A 26,952-nucleotide genomic window follows, 5' to 3' on the forward strand; every position below is an offset into this window, starting at 1 on the left:
TCGGTCACATTTATGGCTGAACTAGCAGGGGCTGGCAATACCGGGTTCCTCCTCCTGCCCCTTCCCCTCCCTCCTGTCCTCCCTTCAATATCCATGTCCCAGAAAATTCGTGGAAACTTGAACCAAAAGCGATAATTGAGAACAAGGTAGGAACAAAAATGTACAACCTGGTGATTCCATCGAGTGTGAACACAGACAACAAAGCGTTGTGACCGAATATAGTACTTACGTATAAAAACGAAAAGAAGGCATTGTTAACTGGGGTAGGTATCGGTTCCCAGCGATTTTGGCCTAAACAACGCCAAATGAAGAAAATGGCCAAATACGAAGATTCCAAAAATTAAGTGAAAAGATCTGGAATCTGAAGAGCACTGACAGTTGTACCAGTGATCATTGGAGCAACAGGAATGATGAAGAATAACCTCATAGAGATCTTTAAAAAAAAATTTAAAAAACATCCCTGGGGACATTACCACAAACAAACTGCAGTTGGAAGCCATCCGAGGCTCAGTGATGACCCTCAAAAGAACAAAACTTTGAGAACAAGAAAACTTCACAGCTTGGTCCATGAATCGTGACCCCCCCCATACTCACTGAAATGAAGGTGGATACATCGAGACTTGGGAGGACTCCGTTCCACCATCTGAAACCCGCATATGGAGACAGCAACCAACAACGTGTGAGATGCAACGCAGGACTGTAAAATGAGCCAAACACAGTCACTGAGCTTGGTGGAACTGCTGTGACTTCCTGCTGCCCTCTGGGTACGAGTGACACCTCAACAATGGTGCAGCCTTTCTCGCCGCACTCAGCGGAGCATTTCCGAAGGAGGAATTTCCTCCTCTCCATGGATGCCAACCGATGTGGATTGTCTGTGCTCTTATCCTTTTTATATGCTGAACGTCAAGCAAGGAAGGAGCACGTACCATTTTAAAAGTGTTTTGTAAGACAGGCTGGGTTTGAACCAGACCCGGAGATGATGCTCCAATGTTTTACTTCACAATCTAATTTATTTCTCATTTTCTGCTGAGCTGTAATTATGTTAACTAAAAGGTCATGTGTTGCCCTGGTTTCTTTTTTTTTTGCCAGTATTACAAAAAATACTTTTTGTGGTGTGCAGATTCATTTATATATCACCCTCACACCTGTGGGCAGAAATATATCACAGGATATCTGGTGATGAGTTGGCCTTGATATTGCCTTCTTCCAAACTTCCTCTCGGTTTTGAACAAAGACTTTTGAGCCTCAAGATTCTTCATGTCCTGGTCAACAGGATAATGTAGAGGTATCGCACTTACCTTTGAGCTATGCAGTCTGCGTTTGATTCCTGCCCCGAGTATATGAACTGTCAGGTTGATGTTTCGCAGGCAGGGCGTTACATCACAAAATGTGCCGTCCTTCAGATGGACGTCAAGCTTTGGACCCATCCGCTCGGATTAATTCAGGTCAGGTCAAGTATGGGAGCAGCGTGTTGCTGCGTTGACGACATCTCAGCACCACCCTGACACACACTACCGCAATCCAACCTGTGAAGGTTACCCCGTGGTTTTCCTTCTATCATCAAAGAGTGGGGGTCCTGAAGGCTTTGCCCCAATTCCGTCATCCGGTGAGCTGCTCTGCGAAGAGAAGCTGCACAGGAGGTACTCCCACGGAGTGGGTTTTCAGATGTCTTTGCATTTGTGGGTTTTGCAGAATGAAGTGTTTTACGGTGGCCGGAGTGCAAATCCTGCGTACAACCTTCTAACAAGTAACCCAACTGCAGGATGATGTCCGCAGACACAGTTGGGTACTAGATATGGATAGCCGTTGGCTCGCAAGGAGCTCCTCCGCCCTTTGATTAATTGTTGGGCATTAAAGACTCCATGGTCTCTTTCAACAAAGATTAGGTGAGTTATCTCCAGAACCTTGAACAAGCTACACATTCCGACCAAAATAGCCTTCGGGTGAATGTCAGGCCTGGCCAGCCCATGCTTGAAAGACTTGGTGCAAGCACTCATGCTCTTTGAGACGTCGACCCCAAGTTAATGGGAAAATGGCCTAAAAAGGAGAGAGAGAGACTTCTTGCTGTGCTCTTATCAATCCCTAACGGTCAGAGACGACCTGTTATCTTGGCAGTCACATGAGATTTCATGAACAGTAGGCCTGAAATGGAGCTCTTGGCCTATCCTGTTTGGTCTTTACAAAACACGACTTTTAAAATGACGTATGAATGCTAAACGAGGCATTTTGCGTGTGTGTGTGTGTGTGTGTGTGTGTGTGTGTGTGTGTGTGTGTGTGTGTGTGTGTGTGTGTGTGTGTGTGTGTGTGTGTGTGTGTGTGTGTGTGTGTGTGTGTGTGTGTGTGTGTGTGTGTGTGTGTGTGTGTTTTTACATCCTTTCGGTTCGGCTCATTTGGGCACTTCTTACCTGCCATTACTGGTGCAAAATGTATGATTTAAATCAGGGGTCTCCAACCTGCGGCCCGCGGGCCACATGCTGCCCCTCAGACGGATTTATGCGGCCCGCGCTGCCATATTAAGTTTACATTACAATGCGGCCCGTGATACTGCCAATTTGTCAGGGTCAATGATTAAAGCGTTCTGTAATTTTTATTATGATTTTGATTCATATTAGACACGTGTTTTTAACACGATTATTCATTTATCATATTCGTTGGCAAGAAAAATATATTCAGCACTAATTTTTGTTTAAATTTCCGCATATATATATATATATATATATATATATATATATATATATATATATATATATTATTTTTTTTGTTTTTTCGGAATTTAGCGTCCTTTTTTGGGGTGCGGCCCCTCACCACTTTGGTTTTGTAGCCCTCCGCCCAAAAAGGTTGGAGACCCCTGATTTAAATCGTCTTTTAAAACAAAAGTTTCAGCATTTAGATGATAGAAGGGCAATTTCAAGATGGTGAACCAGAATCGTGTTTCTAAATAAAAATCGGACTCATGAACATCGAGGAATACGAGTAAGATCCACAGATGAGACTGAGAGGTGTTGATTTCCTATCATTTCCTGTGAATACAATTGGTGGCTACAGTGAATATATTGTTGCGGTTCTTGGAACCGCATGCATCCAACAGATAGTGGTCCCAAGACAGTTATTCCTTTATTATACGTGTGGATAGTCCCTTTCCTTTTGTCTAGCGGGACAACAAGGGAGTGCGTTGCGATGATCTCACAGCTAGGTTTGCTTACATCATTTTTTCTTCATTTCATCCTTACTCTTCTTTTCCTCTGATTATTCGTGAGGTAAATCTGAGCCACATGCGCCTTCGCTGTGAGGTGGGTCCTCATGGAGGCCAGCACGCGCGGCGCCGCTGCGAGGCAACGAAAACGCGCGGACATTAACGTCACAGAGCCCTCGTTCCCAAGCGAGCCCTAAACCCAACGTGTGCCGTGAGTCGTACAGTGCACTTGGCAGTGCGGGATTATCGACTCGAGCTTCTGATGATCTGGGGAAGATTGCCGGTTGCATTAAAAAGGCGTACGAATGAATACCTCTGAAGAGGCTGCACGTATGGTGTTTTTTACAACACAGGAAACAGCCAGCACGACACCCACACTGCACGAAACGCATACGGAGGCCGATAAAGGTGACTCCACGCCACGTTGGGTGGGATGCGGGTGTGCGAGGTAAAAGTGGTGCGTTCCTTTTCAACCAAATATCTGACACATATCGGTGTTCACCCAGCGCACACGCTAACAGAGTTGTGCGAACGCGAGCGCTGGCCACGTGCGTAATGGACGAACCACACCCACTGTATGGAATGTGATCGAAGGCGGATCCACGCCGCTCACGAAACATGCATGGATTTATCCATAAAAATGTACCTTCGGCCCTCGCTGGCAGCAGCGAGTTCCCCACGGATGGTGAACGTTTTCCCGTCTCGACGGCCAGCGAAGCTGCGATTGAGCCGGGGAGTGTTGTACAGTGCGGGTCGCATTGGCGCGCGCGGTGTGGGCACGTTGATCTGTGCTGGTCAGACGCCCGAGCGGGCATGCGGGACCCTCGGCCGGTCGCCGGGGCACGACCCGGGGGTTTTTGCAGGACGATTCGCGTGCCAATTTCGGTGTGGGCAATTCGTGTCATGTCATGGGGTCGGAGCGAAATATGTTCACTGTCTGGGATGACCTTGCCGGAAATGAAGTGAGGCGGTTTCCGGACAAGGTTAGCAGGCCACGTGAGGGGTCGGGGCCAATCGGAGCGCCCGATTCAGGCGATGACGTTTCGCTTCCGGGTGGCCCCTCTCCCCGTGCTGCAAGTCCTATAAATGTCGGAGCGGTCCCTCCGCCTTTGTCTTTCTCCGCCTCTCTCTCGCTCTGGCCTCGCCCTCGTCGACATCGCCACGACCCTCCTCCTGCTGCCTGGACTCCGCCTCTCTCACCTTGCCCTCGTTTCTCTGCACGACCCGCCTCCTGATGTCTGGACTCCGCCCCTTCTCCACTCAAGCCCCTCCTTCACGAACACGCTCTCCACATGCGCTGCTGAAGCCAGAGATGATGCGCCAGCTGTCGGTTACCGCACCACGGAGAATACCCCGCCCCCTCCCTTGGAAACATACTGGTGGCACGTCGTACAACCAAAGAACAAAGGTACCAAGATCGCAGCCTCAACTCCTCTCCCTTCTTGTTGTAATACTCCCTCTTCATCGGGTTTTCTGTGTCTGTGTCTGTGTGTGTGCGTGTGTGTGTGTGTCCTGGCACCTGTCTGCTTAAGTAAGACTGCAGAAGATCGTTATTGTTATTATTGTTATTATTTTCACGTTAAGTCTGCTCTGTGTCCGCTTTTGTAAGTTACTTGTTCATTTGCTGCACCACACCTCTCTCCCCTATCTCTGCACAACACACCCCAATAAATCCTGATCGTGCCACATTCCATTCCTCGCCCATTGTTAATAAATAATTATTAGGAATGTTCCCTGCTCGTTTTTGTCTTTTCTTCCATTGATCCAGCATGGTCCGAATCCTAGTTTCACCGGGACTTTATTCCCAATGATCCATTCCTTTTAGCCGGTACGTCCTTGGCAGTGTCGCCCGGCTGCTTCCGATCCGGTCCGGTAGCGTGATCCGGTTCAGACACGGCGTACCAAGGGTGTGTTCCCTGGTAATTAAATCACGTGATTAATTAGGTAATCCGATTAACCCATAGACGGGAGGACCCGAGGTCACGTGGTTGAGTTATTGGTGTCTACGGTCGGTTAAGCGACCCGCCGCGTCACGGAATTATCCTTGTGCGACGACCTACAATTCCGGGGAGTCTGGTGGGAGCCGAGATAGCTTCCCCCACCGAGTGGTCTTCTCACCCCACCCCTGGCCCGCAACAATGTTTATGCATATATATATATATATATATATATATATATATATATATATATATATATATATATATATATATATATATATATATTACAGACACACACACTTCAACTTTTACCAATAGGTGCAAAAATCTCGTATCATTTTTCTTGTGGCTCAAAACCAAACAAACAATAGTGTCGTGTCCATGCCGATTAAGACGGATGCGAGACAGATGTACCGAACTGGCTTTTACCTCCCTTGGACTGTGTCTGATTCATGGTGGGTTTGCATGTGCAGAAATCACAGAAAGCACACACGAGCCTTAACTCTTTTAAAACGGGTGTTTATTTCCCAAACTAAGTCACAGGGGAAGATTGAACTGATGGAGGGATACGATGGCAGAAGGAGGAATGGAAGGAGATGGATTTAATAAATAATTATATGCAATGACAATAAAACCTATGGCGCCACACACCAGACTTGGTCACAGATGGGGAAAGGGAAGAAGAACCGGCTGGGCCCTAGCTCTGGTGGTGGATGAGGAGAGAGCAGGTCGACGAGCAGGAGAGACAAACAGGTGATGAGGCAGGCAAAGAAACACCCAGGCAGGGTGACAAAGACATCCGAGAAGGAACCAGGATTGACAATGCAGGCACCGGGCAAAGGCAAGAACACGAGAAGACAGGCAGGCATCATGGACATTGGACAGAGGCAGGACCACGGTCCCAAAAAACAGGTTCCTCCTTGAGGTCACACACCAATTTATTTTCTCTTGGTACCAAACCCACTCTTACTCTCCTGGTTCCTGCGCACTCTCACAAGATGTCCCAAAATTCCACCACTCTCGGTACAAAAAAACTCCACCCCTTGGGAGGCGATGAAAAGTAACTCTCCTCGCTCTCTGGACAATGCCGCCCCTTTTCAACTTATTCCAGAAGCTTTGTGAGTCATTTTATATAACAATCCTTATCTCTGACACAAAATATACTGTATGATGCCATGACTGCCGACATTTTGTTGGGGTTTCTCCACCTGCGTACTGAGCATTCTGGGGCAGAATACATAATTTCAAAATTGCCATATTGAACATATCTCCTCCCAATGCTGTGATCACAGCTTTAAATGCATTTTATTGTTTTAAGTCTAATTTGCATTTTCTACTGATGTCCTTCTGAGGTCTCCTCATACCATTGTCAGGTATGTGATTGTGACGGATGAGGTACTTTTTGTAAACATATTCGAGGCTCATGGAAAGGTGAGTACACTGAATAGATCAGGATGTAACAGACAAAAGCAGGACGCAAAACACGCATGTACGGGGTGGACAAGTTGGACACTGAGGATGCATGGGGTGGACAAGATGGATACAGAAGGAAACTCCATGGAGGGAAAACTGGAAATTGGAAGGAGGAGGGATTTTGATGGAATTAACGAGGGGAGAAAATATCATGATTTAGGATTGAGGATGATCTGCGATGGTGGTGAACAGCTGTCTTGAAGACCTGGAGGGAAGAATGAGATCGAAGAGAATGTGGAAGTTGGTTCCACATGTGGTCAAGTGCCCAACTGTGTCTCTGGATGTCCTCCTCCAGTTCAGTTACTTTTTTTAGGAGGTTGGTGGCAGGATTTACACTCCGGCCACCAAAATACACTTCATTCTGCAAAACTCACAAACGCAAAGAAAACTGAAAACCCACTCCGTGTGAGTACATCCTGTGCTGCTGCTCTTCGTCGGGCGCTGATTGGTGTAGCGGTGGCGCTGATTCAGTGCCCTCTGTAAGTTAGAGGAGGAATTTGGAATTTTAGGGGATGTTGGAGAGAACTCACTTGCTCTTCGTGAATGACGACATGGACATTTTACAACATCCATCTTAAGGACTCTGGCTTTAAAGCCCTGGTGGGAAGCTCACCAGATAACAGAATTGGGGCAAGCCTTCGGGACCCCCATTCTTTGATGACGGGAGGAAAATCACGGGGTAAACTTCCTGGGTCAGATTGTGGTGGTGTGTGGCAGAGTGGTGCTGAGGTGTGGTCCACCAGATGGCGGTCTGCTTTGGTTAACCTGAGGCGGTCCCTTCGGATGGGTGCCTGTAATGTTCTCTCCCTAAGAGAGGATGATTACCTGTCTCTGTTATCATCTGAGCTCCAGCGTTTGAACATCAGTATTGCAGCACTCTCTGATGGTCGGAGACTGGATAGTGGTGAGATCCTGGCGGGTGGTTTACACCTTCTCTTGCTTTAGTCGCTCTGATGGTTACCATGCCCAAGAGGTTGCTGTAGCTGCGTCCAATAAGTTGACTCCACTGATAATGGAGGTAATACCGGTCAACGGACCTCTGGTAACTTGTACATGTCGCTACGTTTGACCCTGGTGAGTAACTGCTGAAATACATCAATTCGGGTTCTTCCCGACATCTTTGTTCTATGTTCCTTTCATACTTTTTCACAAATCTCTTCACAAATTCTAATTCTTGCTTTTTCTTCTCTTTCGTCTCTTTTACTTTCTAATTTTCTCTTTTGTTTTCTATTTCTCTAAGGAGAAGTGAATTCTTGCAGAAATCTTTCTGTAAGGCTCACTTGGCTGTGACCGGATGGGATGTTGAGGAGTGGCTGAAATCCGAATCCTATCCAGGTTCCTCCTGATGACTCCATCTTTGCTCTTTACCTCTTCTGGTTCCTTCTTTGTCTTCCATTTCATTATGAGATGAAGAATTTGTCACTCCTTAGGTGTCGTTTCTCTGGTCTCTGTGTATGCTCCGACTGAGGAGAGTGATCTCATTGTGAAGGACGCGTTCTATGTCTATGGTTGATCAGTGCCCCCAGGTGATATACTCTTCTAGTCTTGGGGGTGGTTATGAGACATGTGTTGGTCCCCATGAGTCTGGAACTGTGAATTACAATAGCACTAAGTTCCTTGACTTTGTAAGAAGTCGTGGACTTAGGGTGGCTGGTTCATGGTTTCAGTGCCCACATGCTCATCGCTGTACTTAGTGTTCCAATGCTGGTAATGTGGCAAAGGAGATTGACCATGTGCTCGTTGACGGTCGCCGGAGGATGATCCAGAGCTGCAGGGTCTACCGGAGTGTTGAGTTCCTCAAGAACGACCGCAGGCTCGTTGTAGCAACTCTAAAGTTGCAGCTTAATTCTGGGAGAATGGCATCGAGACACGTTGTGAATCTCATTTTTAGTTTTGGGTTGATTTGGGAGAAATGCGAGTCAAACTTAACAGGTTGGTAGTGGAGAAGGTGTCATTCGTGTGGTCAAACTAATCCACATTGGTCTGTGTTAGTTTGGGTAGTTAAAATTAATTGTGGCAAACTAACCCACATTAGTGTGGGGTTTTTTTTTCCTCAAGTGTAACTTTCACTTTCACCCTGCTTATATTATTGTAGTTTTGGGTGTATGGAGTTTCATTATCCTTCGTGTGTGACACCAGGCTGTGAGATTTATACTTTTAAGAATGTGCACTCCAAAACTCATGTTTTTAAACTTTTGCTGAGGCCAAAAGAAAGTTGAAGGAAGTAGTCAGTGAAGACAAGAGACAGAGAGATATTTGAGTGGACTGGTTCTGGTGCCTGGTCGTTGTCCTCATCTACATCATCAATGTACCATATTCTTTGGAGAGCGTTGGTTCTGCTGAAGCAGTCCTCTTGGCAAGGGTGAAGCTCCATAGTTTGCCGTTGCCTTCCCAGCAGTGTCATGGTAGTAATTTGTAATTCGTGTAAAGTGCTGGCATTAACTCACTTACTCTTCGCTAAAGACACCGAGGGATCTTTCATCTCCACCAACAAGCAGTACTGGCAGGCAGGTCTCCTGGCTTCCATGGGACGATGTATACGTGCGAGTTCTCTCACCATAAAGTGATCCTACCACCCCACGGTGCCTGATGGTTTAATACAAGCAACTTACATTGTGTTTAAACTGGGAATGCATCAAAAAACATTCAGATCTGGACTCGTGTATCGCATAACCAAGAACCGAGAAAGTGTCCCATGTAACTGATGCGAAATAGAAACATCAATATCACGTTGACATTTGGATGCTGCAGAGCCGTTTCACCTTTTTCTGTTTGTATGAATTCCACAAAATCCTCTTATTTTTGCCCACTCAATGTTTACCTCGTCCTGCACACGACAATGGGGTCAACAAAGACCGGCACTTCTCGGGTTAAATCCACAGAATCTTGGCTGCTTGCGGAACTGGAAACTTTCAAGCCGTATCTCTTCTCCTTTTGTTTCAAAATAGTAAAAGAAGTTGCTTTATAGAAACTGGAGGCATTCATCTCCGGCTGTGCCAAGAAGATGTGAGAGGAGGTAGCTCAGTGCGACGAAGGGTTTGGTGGTCATAGTTTTCAGAAATATCGTTGCCTTCACGACCGCACCAAGGATTATGCCGTGATAGATCTCGAACTTGTCGGCTCTTCCTTGAGTGCGAGGGAAGTGCAGTGTGAAATAATTTCTCTTTGACGCACAGTTAATGATGGTATTTTAGAGACTAATTATAATCAGCCTTTTCATCTAGTTTGTTTTTCACATTTTTATTTATGGATGCCGCTTAGGTTTATGGATTTGTAATATCCTATTGTCATTCTTTCATGCATTGGTGAATGTACATGTTTATTTAATTCCTTGTGCTTGTGTGACTGTCGAGTTTGTTTCACTTTGAATACGACGGCTCTTATTGGATGCTGTGTGCCTATTTGTTTGGAAAAGTGTTTTGCTTTCTTCGAAATTATGTTATTGCTTTGATTAAGAGGTTGTTTGGCCATCGTCGGTTGAATGCAGCACGTGGCTGCTGGTTGGCATCAGTTCTTGTAGCGGTGGCGCTGATCCAGTGCCCTCTGTAAGTTAGACGAGGAATTTGGAATTTTGGGGGATGCTGGAGAGAACTCACTTGCTCTTCGTGAATGACGACATGGAAATTTTACAACATCCATCTCAAGGACTCTGGCTTTAAAGCCCTGCTGGGAAGAGTGGAATTGAACAGCCGAAGGAAGATGGATCCACAATGGATAGAACAGAGGAACAAAGGAGTTGAAGTGTACATTCAACCTCGATTATGGGAGTTCACTGGGACGGGTTTCGTGGAAGAACTCCCGTACCCTGGACAAACTGGAGAGGGGTACAGGGGCTCAGAGGGCTGAGAGAGCAGAGGGAGCAGGACCAGAGGATACGTGGTGAGGAACGGAGGCCACTGACCCATCTGCAATGTGAGAGCAACGTGCCTTGTGCTATTGATAGCTTACTGATAGTTTAAATGCTGTAAATGTTTCATCTTGATGCTGAAATCAATTGAGCATTGAACATCATGAGAGTCGTTGCAATCAGATTTGAAGAAGCAATTGCTTTTGCCTCATATCAGGGTTCATGAGGTTGCTCCAAAGATATATTATTACCTTTCAGGTCTGATCCATGCTATTCATGGCTGCTCGATCCTCACTCGTTGTGAAATGGCAATTGCCAGTATTGTTTGTTTGATCTGCAAGCAACATCAGTTGTTTTGATAGAAATGATTTGTAAATGCAAAAGGTGAGTCGATTCGGCTAATTAACTACAAAGAACCCGGAAGAATTCCATGTTTTAAATGCACGCAACGTCAACGTGTTTGGGCCATTTCAATAGGTCCTTCCACGGCACGACATTCTAATTACAAAATAAATAACAAAAATAATGATAACATTGTAACAAACCATATATTAATGCCAAAAACGTTGACAACGATAATAGTGTGATAATTTCGCAATGTAGTAACGATCGTATAATCATGGCCCTGGTCCAAACACATTTGGGGCTTGGTGAAGGGGAAGCTAATGCTCAAGCAGTACGGCACAGGGTTTTCTGCAAGGCTGTGAAGATCGATGAAAATTTGGTCCAATGAACCGATGGGCCCACTCGTACTATAAAAGGAGCCGTGTGCGTGCGTGCGTCTGTCTGTGTGAGTTCCACCCATTGGTTGGACAGTTCATTGACTGCACCCACAATTTCTGTACTACCGCCACCATATTTCTATACTCCGTTTCAGTTCGAGGTTTCATCGGCCTCCTTTGTAAGGCGAACACATTATAACTCTCTCAGAGCTTTATCTCGACTCGAGTTCGATATCTCATTTTAATCACCATCGTGGCTAACATGGTTTCAGACTCGGTTGCAAAAGACGTGAAGAAAATCATACAGATATCATATTGATGTTTTCAAAGGCAAAAGGTATTTTAATTACTGTTTCTGGTTGGGCACGATGCGGAGAGAGGGAGAGGAGAGAGAGGAGTGAGGAGAGGTGGGGGAGAGAGTGAGCGGGAAGGAGGGAAGGGGGGGGGGACAAAGTTGTTGGTTTGTATGCAGCCTGTGGCTGCGAGTTTCATCATTTTCTGGAAGCATGGCTGTGTTGCTGATGCAGTGCCCCTGTTATTGGTAAGCTGGTACTCATTTTGCCAACTTGGGAAGGATGATAGGCTGAGTCAACCCACCTGGTGTTATTTAAATGGCTGGCATGGGCTCAAACTCAAGACCCAAAGATGTCAAGCCAGTCACCTTAACCATTAAGCTAACATCAGGCTTGGGGACAGAGTGGGAGGGAGGGGGGAATGAGTGAAGGGGATGGAAGGGGGAGTGAGTGGGAGGGAGGGGACAGAGTGTGGGGAGGGAGGGACAGAGTGAGAGGAGGGAGGGGACAGAGTGAGAGGAGGGAGGACAGTGTGGGGAGGGAGGGGAAACAGATTGAGGGAGGGAGGAGGCAGAGTGATGGAGGTAGGGAAAGAGTGAGGAAGGGAGGGGGAGAGGATAGAAAAGTGAGGGGTGGAAGGATGAGAGACGGAGAGTCGAGGAGAGAGAGAGAGGAGGGGAGAGTGGAGAGCAGAGAGAGGTGGAGGAGGGAATACAGAGAGGAAGGGAGAGTGGAGATAGCAGGAGAATGGATGGGTGGTGGGGTGGGAGAGAGTGGGTGGGAGAGCTGAGGTCCTGAAGTCACATTTTACATTATGTGGAATTTCCTTGGGTCCTTGGTCCTGTCCTATTTGCTACAGGATACAACCTCCTATTTCCTTATCCATTTTGCACTGGAATCTGCTGCATTTAAAATAAATCACAAATCTACACTTTAAACAGCAGATAAATACTTTGTAAAATACACATGCAATAAACACTCAAACTATCTTCATCATACTAGATGTCACATACCACACTCTGTGTGCACTACAGTACGAGGTTCAGAACTGTTTTCTGCTTTGATATATCAACCACACAACAGAAGGAAGTTTAAAAAGTCTGTTTGGCTTCAGTACAGGGCTAAAGGAAGAGTAGATATTAGAATTGATTGCCTATAAAATCTCCAATAAGGTAAAATGTGTTGGTGGTGTGCTGCACGTACACATTTGCAGCAAAGTGGTGCACATGTACTTTGTAAAGTGGTGAACATTCACAGGCACACTTTGCATACCAAACTTTAAAACGACACCACTTCCTGTGTGTACTACAGTATGATGTTCAGATATCTGATAGTGTGTGATACATCCTCAAAAGCCATGTTTGATACTTTTTCTGTATAAATTGTTTTCTGCCTTGATCCACTGACCACGTATCAGAAGTGAGATGAGCAGCGTACAATATCTTGGAACCTCAAAAAAACACACTGAAATAACTAAATATTGTTTCCTCAAAATGAAATACCCCAATGTGAGTGTTTAATCGATTGTCTCGTTGCATACATGTGCAATCATCAATATTTGTTGCTCTGATCAATATGTAATAGATGTTATACAATACGTGTAACTCATTTTATGACGAATATCAAGGGAAAGGGACCAAGTAAAGTGGTGGTAAAGTGCGTGTGTGTGTGTGTGTGTGTGTGTGTGTGTGTGTGTGTGTGTGTGTGTGTGTGTGTGTGTGTGTGTGTGTGTGTGTGTGTGTGTTTTCACGATATTGGGTAACAATTACACTACGGATAATGTAGGTATGCTAGTATATATTAAATTAGATAGTGTGCTCATAAATATTAAATTAATGAAATCCTATTTCACATCTATCCGAGCTGCAACACACATCACATCTCTGCCATTCTTTGTGGGACAGACTGTTAAAGATTGATTATTAATATAACTAATGTTGCACAAAGTAACCTGATTGACTGACAGAATAGTGCAGTTGGTTGTGGAGCTCACCTTTGAGCTATTTGGTTTTGTGTTTTAAACCCAGCTTCTGACAATCAGCATCACTCACCGTGCTCTGTGCAGGATTTCTAATTTGTTCAGTGTGCTGGCGTTAACTCGCTTACTCTTCGCTATGGATAGTGAGGGGTCTTTAATGTTCACCAACTAATGCTGGCCGACGGGAGGCCCATTTTGACGTCCATCCGAGGGACGGCGCACACACACTGATGCCTCACCCTGCTTGCAAAGCACCTGGTGACGGTTTATACAATTGCTTGGTCGGGATTCAAACCCAGGCTCGACAGCTCAGAGGTGAGAGCACATACCTCAAAGATATCCTGCCAACCCTTTTGGACGCTGGTGGTATAATTCTGTCCAACTGAACCTGCAGTTATCATCCAATACCAGTGGTGACACCGCAATGCAGGTTGACGGTGAAACTATCTTTCATGTCAACAACCATGTGGATGCAAATTTGATCACAAGGTATCTTCCATGAGAGCAGGGTTTCAGGTAGGTATCCCAGCCAGGCTCAAAAATAATTATGTTTATGGATGAAGTCAAAAGATTCACCTTTCAATAGGACCTTTCCAGTTCCATCAGAGCATAAAATAAATGTTTGGCTTGCAATGTGAGATCTCATCAGAGCCACAGATGATAATAGCATTCGTACCTTAATTTGATAAAACTAGAATTAATGAGAATGTGTTTGCCAATAGAGCGATGTGTTAAAATGAATCTGCAGAAGTTAAATGAAGCTTGGTGTCATATTTTATTTACAAGTGCCGGGTTTTTTGTGTGTCCTTTGTGCATTTCGTGTTGCAATGCGGAAAGCATCCGTGTCGCACAATTGAATACTCAAACTTTGTTTTACCCAATGATCTGTGGAATCACAATTAAATTAACTTTGTTTTGTTTCGAGACTGATTTAACGACCACACACTGAAATTATTTCATCTCACCATCATTCTGACCTTCGCTGTTCTTGTTTTTAAATGGTTATGGTGGAAAGCATTGCCCCTTTGATTGGCCAGGTGAAGTCTTCATCAAAGTCCTTTGTAATTTTGGGTAATAGAGTGGTTGGGCATCCATACCGGGCATAGTGGCATGCGCCTGTAATCTGGATACTCGGAGGCTTGGATTGGAGGATCGCTTGAGGACGGGAGCTCTGTGCTGGGCCGCGCTATGAGAGGGTGTAGGGCAGCCTGGAATCATGGCGAAACCCAATCCTTTTCCCTGTGTCGTAAGAGGCGACCAGGGTTGCGTCAGGAAGGGCATCCGGCGTAAAACCTTGCCAAATCAGTATGCAGATCATAACGGGTGATCCGCTGTGGCAACCCCTAACGGGAGCAGCCGAAAGACGAAGAAGAGAGTAGTCGGGCATCCAGGATGTCAAGTCACGATGTGGTTGAGAACCTATCCTGGACAGGTCACACAGTGGCCTGCTCTTTTGAAAGGCTTTGGTGTTTACCACCGAAATATGCCGGCAGCCAGAGAACACGTGACTTAACGTCCCTCCGAAGGATAGCGTACTCATCGGTGAAACGCCCTGCCTATGAATCAATGAGAGATGACAGTTGATAGGCTGGAAATGGAACCCAAACATGGCAGTGCAAAGTCAAATAGTCTAAATTGGGTTATCTTGGCAGCCCAGGTGTAGCATTAGCAACAGAATACTCGTCCGTATGAAGGTTAGTGTCGGTCTGCATCTGCAGATAAGATAAACATTGGATTGTGTCAACTAAAGGTTGATAGGAGTGTGTTTATTACCGTGTGAAGATCCGTCAATAGTCTTACATTTACTTTAATGAGATTATCATGGTTTAACACAATTTTTTGTGGGTATACCAAAATATACCGAAAGTACGGAAATATCTATATCTACCTGGTGTTACTTCTCAATGGCCGAGTTTTACTGAACCTCTCAATCTTATAATTTTGTGCCCTCTTCTCCACTCCTCATGCCCTTCCTTCTGTTTGTGCTCAATCTCACCAATCCCTCATGGCTGCGAGCAGGGGCTACGTGTCTCTGGCAAACAAGACCTACTTAATCAAGCCACTGGAAGGGTCTGCAAATGGCAGACACCGCATCTCACTGCTGGAAAATGTTTCCTTTTACAATGGGACGTGTAACCATGAAATACTGAGGAACTCCTCACTTTACCCTCCACTGCAATGGCATGGCAACCACCTGGGATCTCGAAACAATCGGGTAAGTGTGTGTGGGTGTGTGTTCCTTCGTTCTGCATGTGAGTATATATATATATATATATATATATATATATATATATATATATATATATATATATATATATATATATATATATATATATATATATATAGTGAAGCTGTGCTCACTATGGTCGTTTGAATGAAGTTCAGTGTTTCCATCACTCTGTTGTGTTGTTCACCATGGTGTGGTTAAAAATTTTGAGCCTATGCACAAATACCGGGAACGTTTAGTCTCATTGAAAGTGTTGTTTTAGCCTTCAAGCTGAAATTGTCAGGATTAGTGCCGTCACTCGAATGGCTCTTTACTTCTTCGGGTTCCTGCTTGGTCTTCCGTTTCATTGCAAACATTATAATCCCATTTTGCCCCCTTTTCAAGGTCAAACCAAACAGGACATAAATATCTGACACTGTGTGTTATGCATACAGTAAATGTGGTGAATCGATGGTTTAATTTTACATCACATTCCAAAAACAGTCATGTGGACCTCTCCGTATAAGAACTGGCACTAAAACACAAAAGTTGGCTGCGGTAAATTTTTCAGCACATTTGGTCTCTCTCCGATGGAACATGGACCTGAGGATGCGTGTCCGAGCATAAATGGTCAGCCTTTTCACAAATGCATATTTGGAAAGGGAAATGTTATTTGTTTTTATACCCGGTTAAACAAGTTTGTTAAATTGGTGAGAAATGTTCAACAGACCGGTGAGAGGTTCATTCATAGCTGTCTGGTCCTGCTTTAGAGCACTTGTTTGGGGGGGAAAGATTCATTAAATTCCATTTGATTGCAAGAATAGCCAGCTGTATATTAGCCAGCTGCCTCATCTGCAATCATATCGGAACAAAATATACCACGATGCCTTTCGGAAGAAAAGTCCTTTGTGCCTGCACAATAATTACCTAGACACTCTAGAAGGCCTCCATTCTTTATCCTTGTACTAAGACTCATAAAGTAGCATAACAAGGAGATAAAAGGTGAAACAGGTGGATTGGTGGTAAGAGGGACCAACCAAGTTGAAGAAAAGTTCAAACATACAAACTGGAGAGACTAGGAAGTGATGGTTGGTCGTAGAATGTGAGTGTGAAGCTTAGACTTGTGGAAGGTAACAAGGTAGGGCTTGTGGTGGAATATTTCTGACCTCATAGAAGCAGGGGTGAGCAGAGAGGCGAGAAGGCAGTAGGATGTGTAAGACCGAGAGAGAGAGAGAGAGAGAGAGAGACAGAGAGAGAGAGAGAGAGAGAGAGAGAGAGAGAGAGAGAGAGAGAGAGAGAGAGAGAGAGAGAGAGAGAGAGAGAGAGAGAAGAGGGTAGAGTAGAAGACTACTAGGCCACTCACCTGTCTTTGGTCAGCAATATTCAGACTCTGAGACAGTCTTCTGCCACAATATGACAAAAACACAGAGATCCTCAGATCTATGGCCGAGGAAAGGGGGGAAAAGGGTAAAAGGGAAGCAGGGAAAGCAAAAACAGCAGCCCATGGTGGGAAGAAATGTTACATTGCACTTCACGTGACAATCTTTTGTACTGTTTCAAGCTGCACATGGCAGAGGAAGGGCACCAGTCCTGCAGAGAAACCTGAGGGAGCAGTCGCCTTTGGATGACAGCTTGGAGGATCTGCTCATGTCTTGTTGGAGCTGATAGTGTGAGGCCGAGGAGGCCCATAGACTGTACGTCTGTACGTGTCGCAGAGGCTGACCATTGGAATTGATTGGTCTCGCGTGACCGATTTATCGAAATTTAAATGAACACTCAATCGTATTAAATAAATAACGAAGTGGATCAGACCCCATGTTTTGATCCTTGGAGAAAGGTAAATTGATAATCAGATATCAGAGGGTAAGAAAAGGAGTCTTGAGGTCTACTGTGATATCATTCATCCATGACCTTGCTTATTATGGGGGAGAAGGCTGCCTGGTCTGTAGTTGAGACTGAGAGGGTTAATTGTGGCACCCTTCTTATGAATTTAAGTCAGGTCAGGCCAGATTAGATCTGTGGCTTGCTGCAGGTACCATGTAAACCTGTACTAACATGTTCCATGGTCGGGTTGTCAGCGACTAAACCGTCTCCCCCACCAGGTTTCTTGGTGAGGAGGGTGTTTGGATATGGACACCCAGCAGGATTAAAAACAAAACCTGTCAAAGGGCGGAGGAGCTCTTGTGAGCCAACGGCCATCCATATCTCGTACCCAACTGTGTCTGCGGACGTCCTCCTGCAGTTGGCTTACTTCTTATTAGGAGGTTGGTGGCAGGATTTGCACTCTGGCCACCGTAAAACGCTTCATTCCGCAAAACACAAACACTGAGGTGTCATCCACCAGACAGCGGATTCCTTGCGTTAACCTGAGGCGGTCCCTTTGGGTGGGTGCCTGGAATGTCCTCTCCCAAGGAGAGGATGATCACCTGTCTCTGTTATCATCTGAGCTCAAGCCTTTGGACATCGGTATTGCAGCTCTCTCTGAGGTTTGGAGACCGGATTGCGGCGAGATAATGGTGGATGGTTACACCCTTGGATAATGGTGGATAATGGATAATGGTGGGCGGTGGGTGGCGAGGGGGTCTGGTCGCTCTGATCGTTACCATTCCCAAGGAGTTTCTGTAGCTGTGTCCAATAAGTTGACTCCAATGATAATTGAGGAAACACCGGTCAACGAGCGTATTATGAGATTAAGGATTCATCACTCCTTTCGTGTCATTTCACTTGTCTGTTTATGCTCCGACTGAGGCGAGTGATCTCACCGTGAAGGATGCATTCTATGCCACGCTCGAGTCTGTGGTGAATCATTGCCCCAGACGAAATACACTTCTCGTCTTGGGGGATTTCAATGCATCGACTGGAACTGATAGGGATGGTTATAAGATGTGTTCGTCCCCATGGGTGTGGAACTGTGAACCTGAATAGCACTAAGTTCCTTGACTTTGCAAGAAGTCATGGACTTAGGGTGGCTGGTTCATGGTTTCAGCGCCCACAAGCTCATCGCTGGACTTGGTATTCCAACACTGGCGTTGCGGCAAAGGAGATTGACCATGTCTTTGTTGATGGTCACTGGAGGATGATCCAGAACTGCAGGGTCTACCAGAGTGCTCAGTTCCTCAATACTGACCACTGGCTTGTTGTAACTATTCTGAAGTTGCACCTTAAATCCAGGAGAATGGTACTATCCCAGCCTCGGCTGGATGTTGGCACGCTCAAGGATGAGAGGGTCGCTGAGGAGTTTGCGAACAGGCTGAGTGGAGATTTTGGAGGTCTGGGTGCTTTGGGAGGTCCTGAAGAGTTGTGGTGTGCCTTCAAGACCACCGTCCTTGATGTTGCCGGTGGATGTCTTGGAACTCACCGGTGGGCAAAGAAGAATTTTGTCTCTCAAGGGACACTGGATACCATTGATCAGAGTCGCAGGGCCAGGCTGATTGGAAGAACTGAGCTGTTCAGGGAGCTGAGGTGTAAAACTGTACGTGCGCTTAGGGTGGACAAGGGGGCCTATGTGCGAGGAATCGGTGAGGGGCTAGAGTATCACCTGTGGTCAAAGGATTCTCATCCTGCTTGCAGGGGAATTCGTGCATTGTGTTCATCCAAGTCCTCACAGAGGATTATCTAGGCTCTTGACAGAGGAGAAAGAAGTGAAGGACCCTTGGGCCGGTTACTTTGAGCAGTTGTACCAGGCTGATCCACCAGCTGTTGAGTTGGACATCAGGGGAGTTATAATCCCTGTTGCTGACCGTCCAATCAACTGTGGTGCACTTTCGCTTGTGGAAATACGGGCTGCGGCGAACCGGTTGAAATGGGGTAAAGCTCCAGGGATCTGTGGCATCGGTGCTGAACTTCTCAAGGCTGGTGGAAATGCTGCACTCGTGTCATTGCATGCAGTTCTGTGCTCTGCCTGGAACACAGGCATCATCCAAACTGATTGGAAGAGGGGCCTTTTTGATCCTCTCTGGAAAGGGAAGGGTGATCGCCAAGACTGCAACAACGACCGAGGGTTGACGCTGCTCTCAGTGCCGGGCAAGGTCTTTGCTCGGATAATTCTCGATAGGGTTCGCCACCATCTGCTTGAGCACCAGCGTCCAGAGCAGTCAGGCTTTACACCAAAGAGGTCAACGATTGACCATATCCTTGATCTTCGGGTCCTCACCCAACGCAGACGAGAGTTTCGGCAGGGGCTGCTTGCATCCTTTGTTGATCTCTGTAAAGCGTTTGATTCAGTGAATCGGGATGCCCTCTGGAGGATTCTTGGTCTTCTTATGGTGCCACCAAAACTGATCGATCTCATGTCTGAACTTTGCTCTGGTACTGAGAGTGCTGTAAGATGTGTTGGTACCATCTCTGACTTATTTCCAGTTGTTACTGGAGTTCATCAGGTGTGTGTACTGGCCTCCACACTTTTCAGCACTTGGATGGACTGGATTCGAGGGAGGATGGCAGAGAGATCAAGCTGTGGTGCATCGTTTGTGAATGTCAAGATCTCTGACCTTGATTTCACAGATGATGCAGTCATCTTTGCGGAGACTTTAGATATCCTTTTGGGGGCCCTCGAGGTGCTGAATGAGGAGTTGGAGCCACTGGGATTACGGGTTTCCTGGGTCAAAACTAAGATCCAGGCTTTGAATGACATCTTGGATGCTGCTGTCCTGTCTGTGCCTGTTTGTGGTGAGGATGTTGAGGTCGTGGAGAGATTCACTTACCTTGGCAGTGATATTCATGTCTCTGCTGGCTGTGAATCAGAGGTCAATAGACGTCTAGGTCTGGCCTGGGGAGTCATGGATTCACTCGATAATGGGGTGTGGCGCTGCAGGTACCTGTGCGGGAGGACGAAAGTCCAAGTCTTCAGATCCTTGGTGCTTCCAGTCTTGCTCTATGAATGTGAGATTTGGACTCTGACCAAGAATCTGAGATGGAGACTTAATTCCTTTGGTACCAGGTCTCTTCGGAGAATCCTTGGCTATCACTGGTCGGACTTTGTGTCCAATGAACATTTTCTGAGAGAGACTGAAATGAGATTTGTTACCTGCATAGTCCGTGAGCGTCAGCTGCGGCTGTATGGACATGTGGCTCGTTTTCCTGACGCTGATCCTGCTCACCAGATTCTCTCAGCGAGGGAGTCTCTTGAGTGGAGGAGGCCAATCAGCCAACCACGTGCCTCGTAGTTGCAGCAGGTTGATCAGAATCTCAAGGAGATGGGGATGGGCTAGGCATCTGCCTGGGGGATGGCCAGATGGAGGCCCCTGTAGTACCGGCTTAAAGTGGACACAGCAACAAGATGCTCTGGTGCATGCTCCCATACCTGACCTGACCTGACTTTCTCATGAATTAGGACACCATAAAATGGGAAAACGTTTCTTTCTCTGGCTTCCTCTGCCTGTTGGTGCAGTGTTTGATAGACGTGCTTGTCCATCATTTGTGTTGACCAGATTTGCCACTAGGCATCATTGTGTTCCTTTGTGGGGATATTGTTTGGATCAGGATCCGTTTTTCATGTGTTGGACCATTGACAAGTAAAATTACACTACGGGGCTTCTTTTGCCGCTTCTCATCCAGATGATACTGGTTAGAAAGTATCTGAAATGACGTTTTTGGTAATGAATACACTTGAATTGTTTTTTCTTTCGAAAAAGATTAACCCTTTGAACCCTAACGGCCATGATACCAGCCGTTATTGAAACCTCCATATAAACCAGCCGCTACTGGAACCTCCATATACTTGAGCAGACAACTTACCAGCCACAATTCAAACCTCCATATACCCAAGCGGCCGGTTTAGCAGTCGCTATTCAAACCTCCATATGACCGAACGGCAGTGTTACCGGCCACTATTCAAACCTCCATATAACCGAGCGGCAGTGTTACCGGCCACCATTTAAACCTCCACATACCCGAGCGGCCGGTTTAGCAGTCGCTATTCAAACCTCCATATGACCAAACGGCAGTGTTACCGGCCACTATTCAAACCTCCATACACCCGAGCGGCAGTGTTACCAGCCACGATTTAAACCTCCACATACCCGAGCGGCGTGTTACCAGCCACTATTCAAACCTCCACATACCCGAGCGGCAGTGTTACCAGCCACGATTTAAGCCTCCACATACCCGAGCGGCAGTGATACCAGCCACTATTCAAACCTCCACATACCCGAGCGGCAGTGTTAACAGCCACGATTTAAACCTCCACATACCCGAGCGGCAGTGTTACCAGCCACGATTTAAACCTCCACATACCCGAGCGGCAGTGTTACCAGCCACGATTTAAACCTACACATACCCGAGCGGCAGTGTTACCAGCCACGATTTAAACCTCTATACACCCGAGCGGCAGTGTTACCAGCCACGATTTAAACCTCCACATACCCGAGCGGCAGTGTTACCAGCCACGATTTAAACCTCCACATACCCGAGCGGCAGTGTTACCAGCCACGATTTAAACCTCCACATACCCGAGCGGCAGTGTTACCAGCCACGATTTAAACCTCCATATTCCCGAGCAGCCGGTTTACCAGTCGCTATTCAAACCTCCATATACCCAAGCAGCCGGTTTACCAGTCGCTATTCAAACCTCCCCATACCCCAGTAGCCGGTTTACCAGTCGCTATTCAAACCTACATATACCGAAGCAGCCGGTTTACCAGTCGCTATTCAAACCTCCATATACCCAAGCAGCCGGTTTACCAGTCGCTATTCAAACCTCCCCATACGCCAGTAGCCGGTTTACCAGTCGCTATTCAAACCTACATATACCGAAGCAGCCGGTTTACCAGTCGCTATTCAAACCTCCATATACCCAAGCAGCCGGTTTACCAGTCGCTATTCAAACCTCCCCATACCCCTGTCGCCGGTTTACCAGTCACTATTCAAACCTCCATATACACAAGCAGCCGGTTTACCAGTCGCTATTCAAACCTCCCCATACGCCAGTAGCCGGTTTACCAGTCGCTATTCAAACCTACATATACCGAAGCAGCCGGTTTACCAGTCGCTATTCAAACCTCCATATACCCAAGCAGCCGGTTTACCAGTCGCTATTCAAACCTCCCCATACCCCTGTCGCCGGTTTACCAGTCGCTATTCAAACCTCCATATACCCAAGCAGCCGGTTTACCAGTCGCTATTCAAACCTCCCCATACCCCTGTCGCCGGTTTACCAGTCGCTATTCAAACCTCCATATACCCCAGTAGCCGGTTTACTGGTTGCTATTCAAACCTCCATATACCCGAGCAGCCGGTTTATCGGTCGCTATTCAAACCTCCATATATCTGAGCAGATGGTTTCCCAGTCGCTATTCAAACCTCCATATACCCGAGCAGCAGTGTTACCAGTCGCTATTCAAACCTCCATATACCCGAGTAGCCGGTTTACTGGTTGCGATTCAAACCTCCATATACCCGAGCAGCCGGTTTATCGGTCGCTATTCAAACCTCCATATATCTGAGCAGATGGTTTCCCAGTCGCTATTCAAACCTCCATATACCCAAGCAGCCGGTTTACCAGTCGCTATTCAAACCTCCCCATACCCCAGTCGCCGGTTTACCAGTCGCTATTCAAACCTCCATATACCCCAGTAGCCGGTTTACCAGTCGCTATTCAAACCTACATATACCGAAGCAGCCGGTTTACCGGTTGCTATTCAAACCTCCATATTCCCGAGCAGCCGGTTTACCAGTCGCTATTCAAACCTCCATATACCCAAGCAGCCGGTTTACCAGTCGCTATTCAAACCTCCCCATACCCAGTAACCAGTTTACCAGTCGCTATTCAAACCTACATATACCGAAGCAGCCGGTTTACCAGTCGCTATTCAAACCTCCATATACCCAAGCAGCCGGTTTACCAGTCGCTATTCAAACCTCCCCATACCCCAGTAGCCGGTTTACCAGTCGCTATTCAAACCTCCATATACCCAAGCAGCCAGTTTACCAGTCGCTATTCAAACCTCCATATACCCAAGCAGCCGGTTTACCAGTCGCTATTCAAACCTCCCCATACCCCAGTAGCCGGTTTACCAGTCGCTATTCAAACCTACATATACCGAAGCAGCCGGTTTACCAGTCGCTATTCAAACCTCCATATACCCAAGCAGCCGGTTTACCAGTCGCTATTCAAACCTCCCCATACCCCTGTCGCCGGTTTACCAGTCGCTATTCAAACCTCCATATACCCCAGTAGCCGGTTTACTGGTTGCTATTCAAACCTCCATATACCCGAGCAGCCGGTTTATCGGTCGCTATTCAAACCTCCCCATACCCCAGTAGCCGGTTTACCAGTCGCTATTCAAACCTACATATACCGAAGCAGCCGGTTTACCAGTTGCTATTCAAACCTCCATATACCCGAGCAGCCGGATTTTTCTCCAGGGAGCACAGTGAGGAGGAGCCGAAAGTCTAAGGAGCTCAGGGTTCAATGGGTTAACTGTGTTGAAGTTTGGCTGTTTGGTCGTGAGGTATGCACACTCACCTCTAAGCTTTGTGTCGTGGGTTTGAATCCCAACCCAGCTATAAACTGTCATCCCGGTGTTTCACGGGCAGGACGATTCATCAATCTGTGTGCCATGCCTCGGACTGATGTTAAACGTGAACTCCATCTGTCGGCATTAGTTGGTAGACGTTAAAGATCCCACAGAGTCTTTTGCGAATAGTTCACGAGCTATCACCAGCACCCTGAACAGATTCCAAATTCCTGCGCTGACTTCCTGAGCTGGAGTGGCGATCCCTCCAGGATTGTGTGCTCGTATCTGCTTCGGCACCACCTGCGCTCTCCATCGAGTATGGTACATGATGGTGATGTTGAACTCGACCTCTATTTTGATTAGCTCTGTCAGTAAGGGCGTAAACCACTGTGGTGGCGAAGTTTCACCAAAAATCGCACACAGAGAATGTGAGTAACACATCGTCATTGATTTTAAACACATGCAGACAAGTCGTGAAATGCATAGCATAAAGTGTGCTCCATTCAAAATAAAGTGTGCTCAACAAAAAAAATAAAGTGTGCTCAACAAAATATTCTGACAGTATGGCAAAGATGCCCCGGTTTATGGTAACATCAGCAACTTTTGATGAGGCAAGCAGACCGCCCTCATAGAAAGACCTGATAAAGAGCAGATTAACAGGAGTAGACAAAGCAGATGAATCAGTCTTTGAGATTAAAGTGTTGTTGCCATCGAGTCCAGTAACTATAGAGGAGTCAAGATTGGCTGTGAATTTATCCACCTTGGTGGGACGGAAGCTCACATGTTGTGAGTAAAGGGTGGTGCAGGAAGAGAGGGATTTGGGGAGGGCTTGGCCTTTTCCCTCAACAACAGATAGTTACATTGTCTTTGCAGCACTCAGCTTGCCACATACACACTGTGATGATCAGGGTCTCCCCAGATTGTGCATCTTCCAAGTTTGCAGCTCATTTGGAGTTTTTTGTGTTTTCTTTCCAATAAATGGCCAAAAAATGTTGCTTCATCTCGTAATTGTCTGAAGGTTTTATTGTACCATTAATTATCCATTTACAACTTTTCACAAACCAGTGGTACCAATCACCCACCCCTCCACCCTAGCCCCCCCCCCCCCCGCCACCACTTTCTCATCCATAAACAACTGGGACATTCGCAATGAGGTATAGACTCACCACCCTCACAATCTTTTGTCTTTGTCAAACACAAATACAGGCCGAAACATATCTCCATTTAACTTTGTTCCAATATGAAACTCACATTCTCCATATCTCTCTCTCTCTCTCTCTCTCTCTCTCTCTCTCTCTCTCTCTCTCTCTCTCTCTCTCTCTCTCTCTCTCTCTCTCTCTCTCTCTCTCTCTCTCTCTCTCTCTCTCTCTCTCTCTCTCTCTCTCTCTCTCTCTCTCTCTCTCTCTCTCTCTCTCTCTCTCTCTCTCTCTCTCTCTGTCTCTGTCTCTGTCTCTGTCTCTGTCTCTGTCTCTGTCTCTGTCTCTGTCTCTGTCTCTGTCTCTGTCTCTGTCTCTGTCTCTGTCTCTGTCTCTGTCTCTGTCTCTGTCTCTGTCTCTGTCTCTGTCTCTGTCTCTGTCTCTTTCACTTTCTCTTTCTCTCTTTCTCTCTCTTTCTCTCTCTTTCTCTCTCTTTCTCTCTCTTTCTTTCTCTCTCTCTTTCTCTCTCTTCTCTCTCTCTTTCTCTCTCTTTCTCTCTCTTTCTCTCTCTTTCTCTCTCTTTCTCTCTCCATATCTCACTCCCTCTCTCACTCCATATCTCACTCCCTCTCCCTCTCTCTCTCTCTCTCTCTCTCTCTCTCTCTCTCTCTCTCTCTCTCTCTCTCTCTCTCTCTCTCTCTCTCTCTCTCTCTCTCTCTCTCTCTCTCTCTCTCACCCTCTCCCCCTCTCTCCCTCTCTCTCTCTCTCTCTCTCTCTCTCTCACCCTCTCACCCTCTCCCTCACCCTCTCTCTCTCTCACCCTCTCCCTCTCCCCCCTCTCCCTCACTCTCTTTCCCTCTCCCCCCCCCTCTCCCTCTATCTCTTTTGCTCACGCTCCCTCTCTCCCTCTCCTTCAATTTCTGTCTATGTTATGCGAGCCCACACATGATGTGATCTCTATTCTCCTGCAACGTTGTTTCTTTTAAGTACACAGTTTTTGCTCCACTCAAGCAGGTGCTGCAATGGAGAATAAAGTATGGCACAATGTGCTCTGTGACTTTGATGTTCCCCATCCATCTGTTTGTTATGAGAGAGACGTCTTCCATATGTCTCTGCGTAAAAGATATGTCTTCCACGTGTCTCTGTAGAAAGAGGGAAGAAGGAAGAGAAGGGAGGCCTTCAAATACATGAAACACCTGATTACATTTTCATAGCAGAAGCTAAGCACAGTTGAGGCAGGTGCGCTGAATCACAACAGAGATGTAAAGTTGGCTTCCCATGTACGGTTTGGTCGTGGGCATTAAAGAGCCCATGGTCATATCTCAGGCAGAGTCGGCCTGAGCATGCTGTTATGGACTAAATTATCTGTTTAAAGATTAAATGGGATATGTAAGTTCATGATAAATAGGATGTTCAAAGATTCCGTTCATGGTGGGAATGGCGTTGGCACACACGAGATAAGCTCCAAGTGATTAAGTTAATGGTGTGTGTGGTGTGGATATGCCATGGAAAATGACAGGCAAATGGCTTTGCCCTGTTTGTAAGTTTCCAGGTAGAGATTTGACTTAATACCAGCAGAGAAAACCCAACATCGATTTATATTAAACACATCTTTTATGGACTCATACAAAACAAGATAAGGTGTGCACACCGCTGATTGAATGATGACATATGACATCAGCCTTTGTAAATTGGTCAAAGACAGAGAGAC

General features: G+C 46.4%; 1 protein-coding gene across 6 annotated transcripts in view; it reads left to right on the plus strand.

Moving 5' to 3' along the window:
• The window catches only part of LOC147033820 (disintegrin and metalloproteinase domain-containing protein 12-like), an 868,480-nt gene that overhangs the window by 449,536 nt on the left and 391,992 nt on the right, over positions 1-26,952 (plus strand). For all 6 annotated transcript variants that reach the window (XM_085871429.1, XM_085871449.1, XM_085871421.1 and 3 more), the window contains one exon: positions 15,463-15,658. In XM_085871429.1, the coding sequence (XP_085727555.1) occupies positions 15,463-15,658 (196 nt within the window). The remainder of the gene's footprint in view (positions 1-15,462; positions 15,659-26,952) is intronic.

The sequence above is a fragment of the Eptatretus burgeri genome, chromosome 1 (genome assembly GCF_056783735.1).
Source record: "Eptatretus burgeri isolate ZD-2024b chromosome 1, Ebu_testis_v1, whole genome shotgun sequence".
Taxonomy (NCBI): Eukaryota; Metazoa; Chordata; class Myxini; order Myxiniformes; family Myxinidae; genus Eptatretus; species Eptatretus burgeri.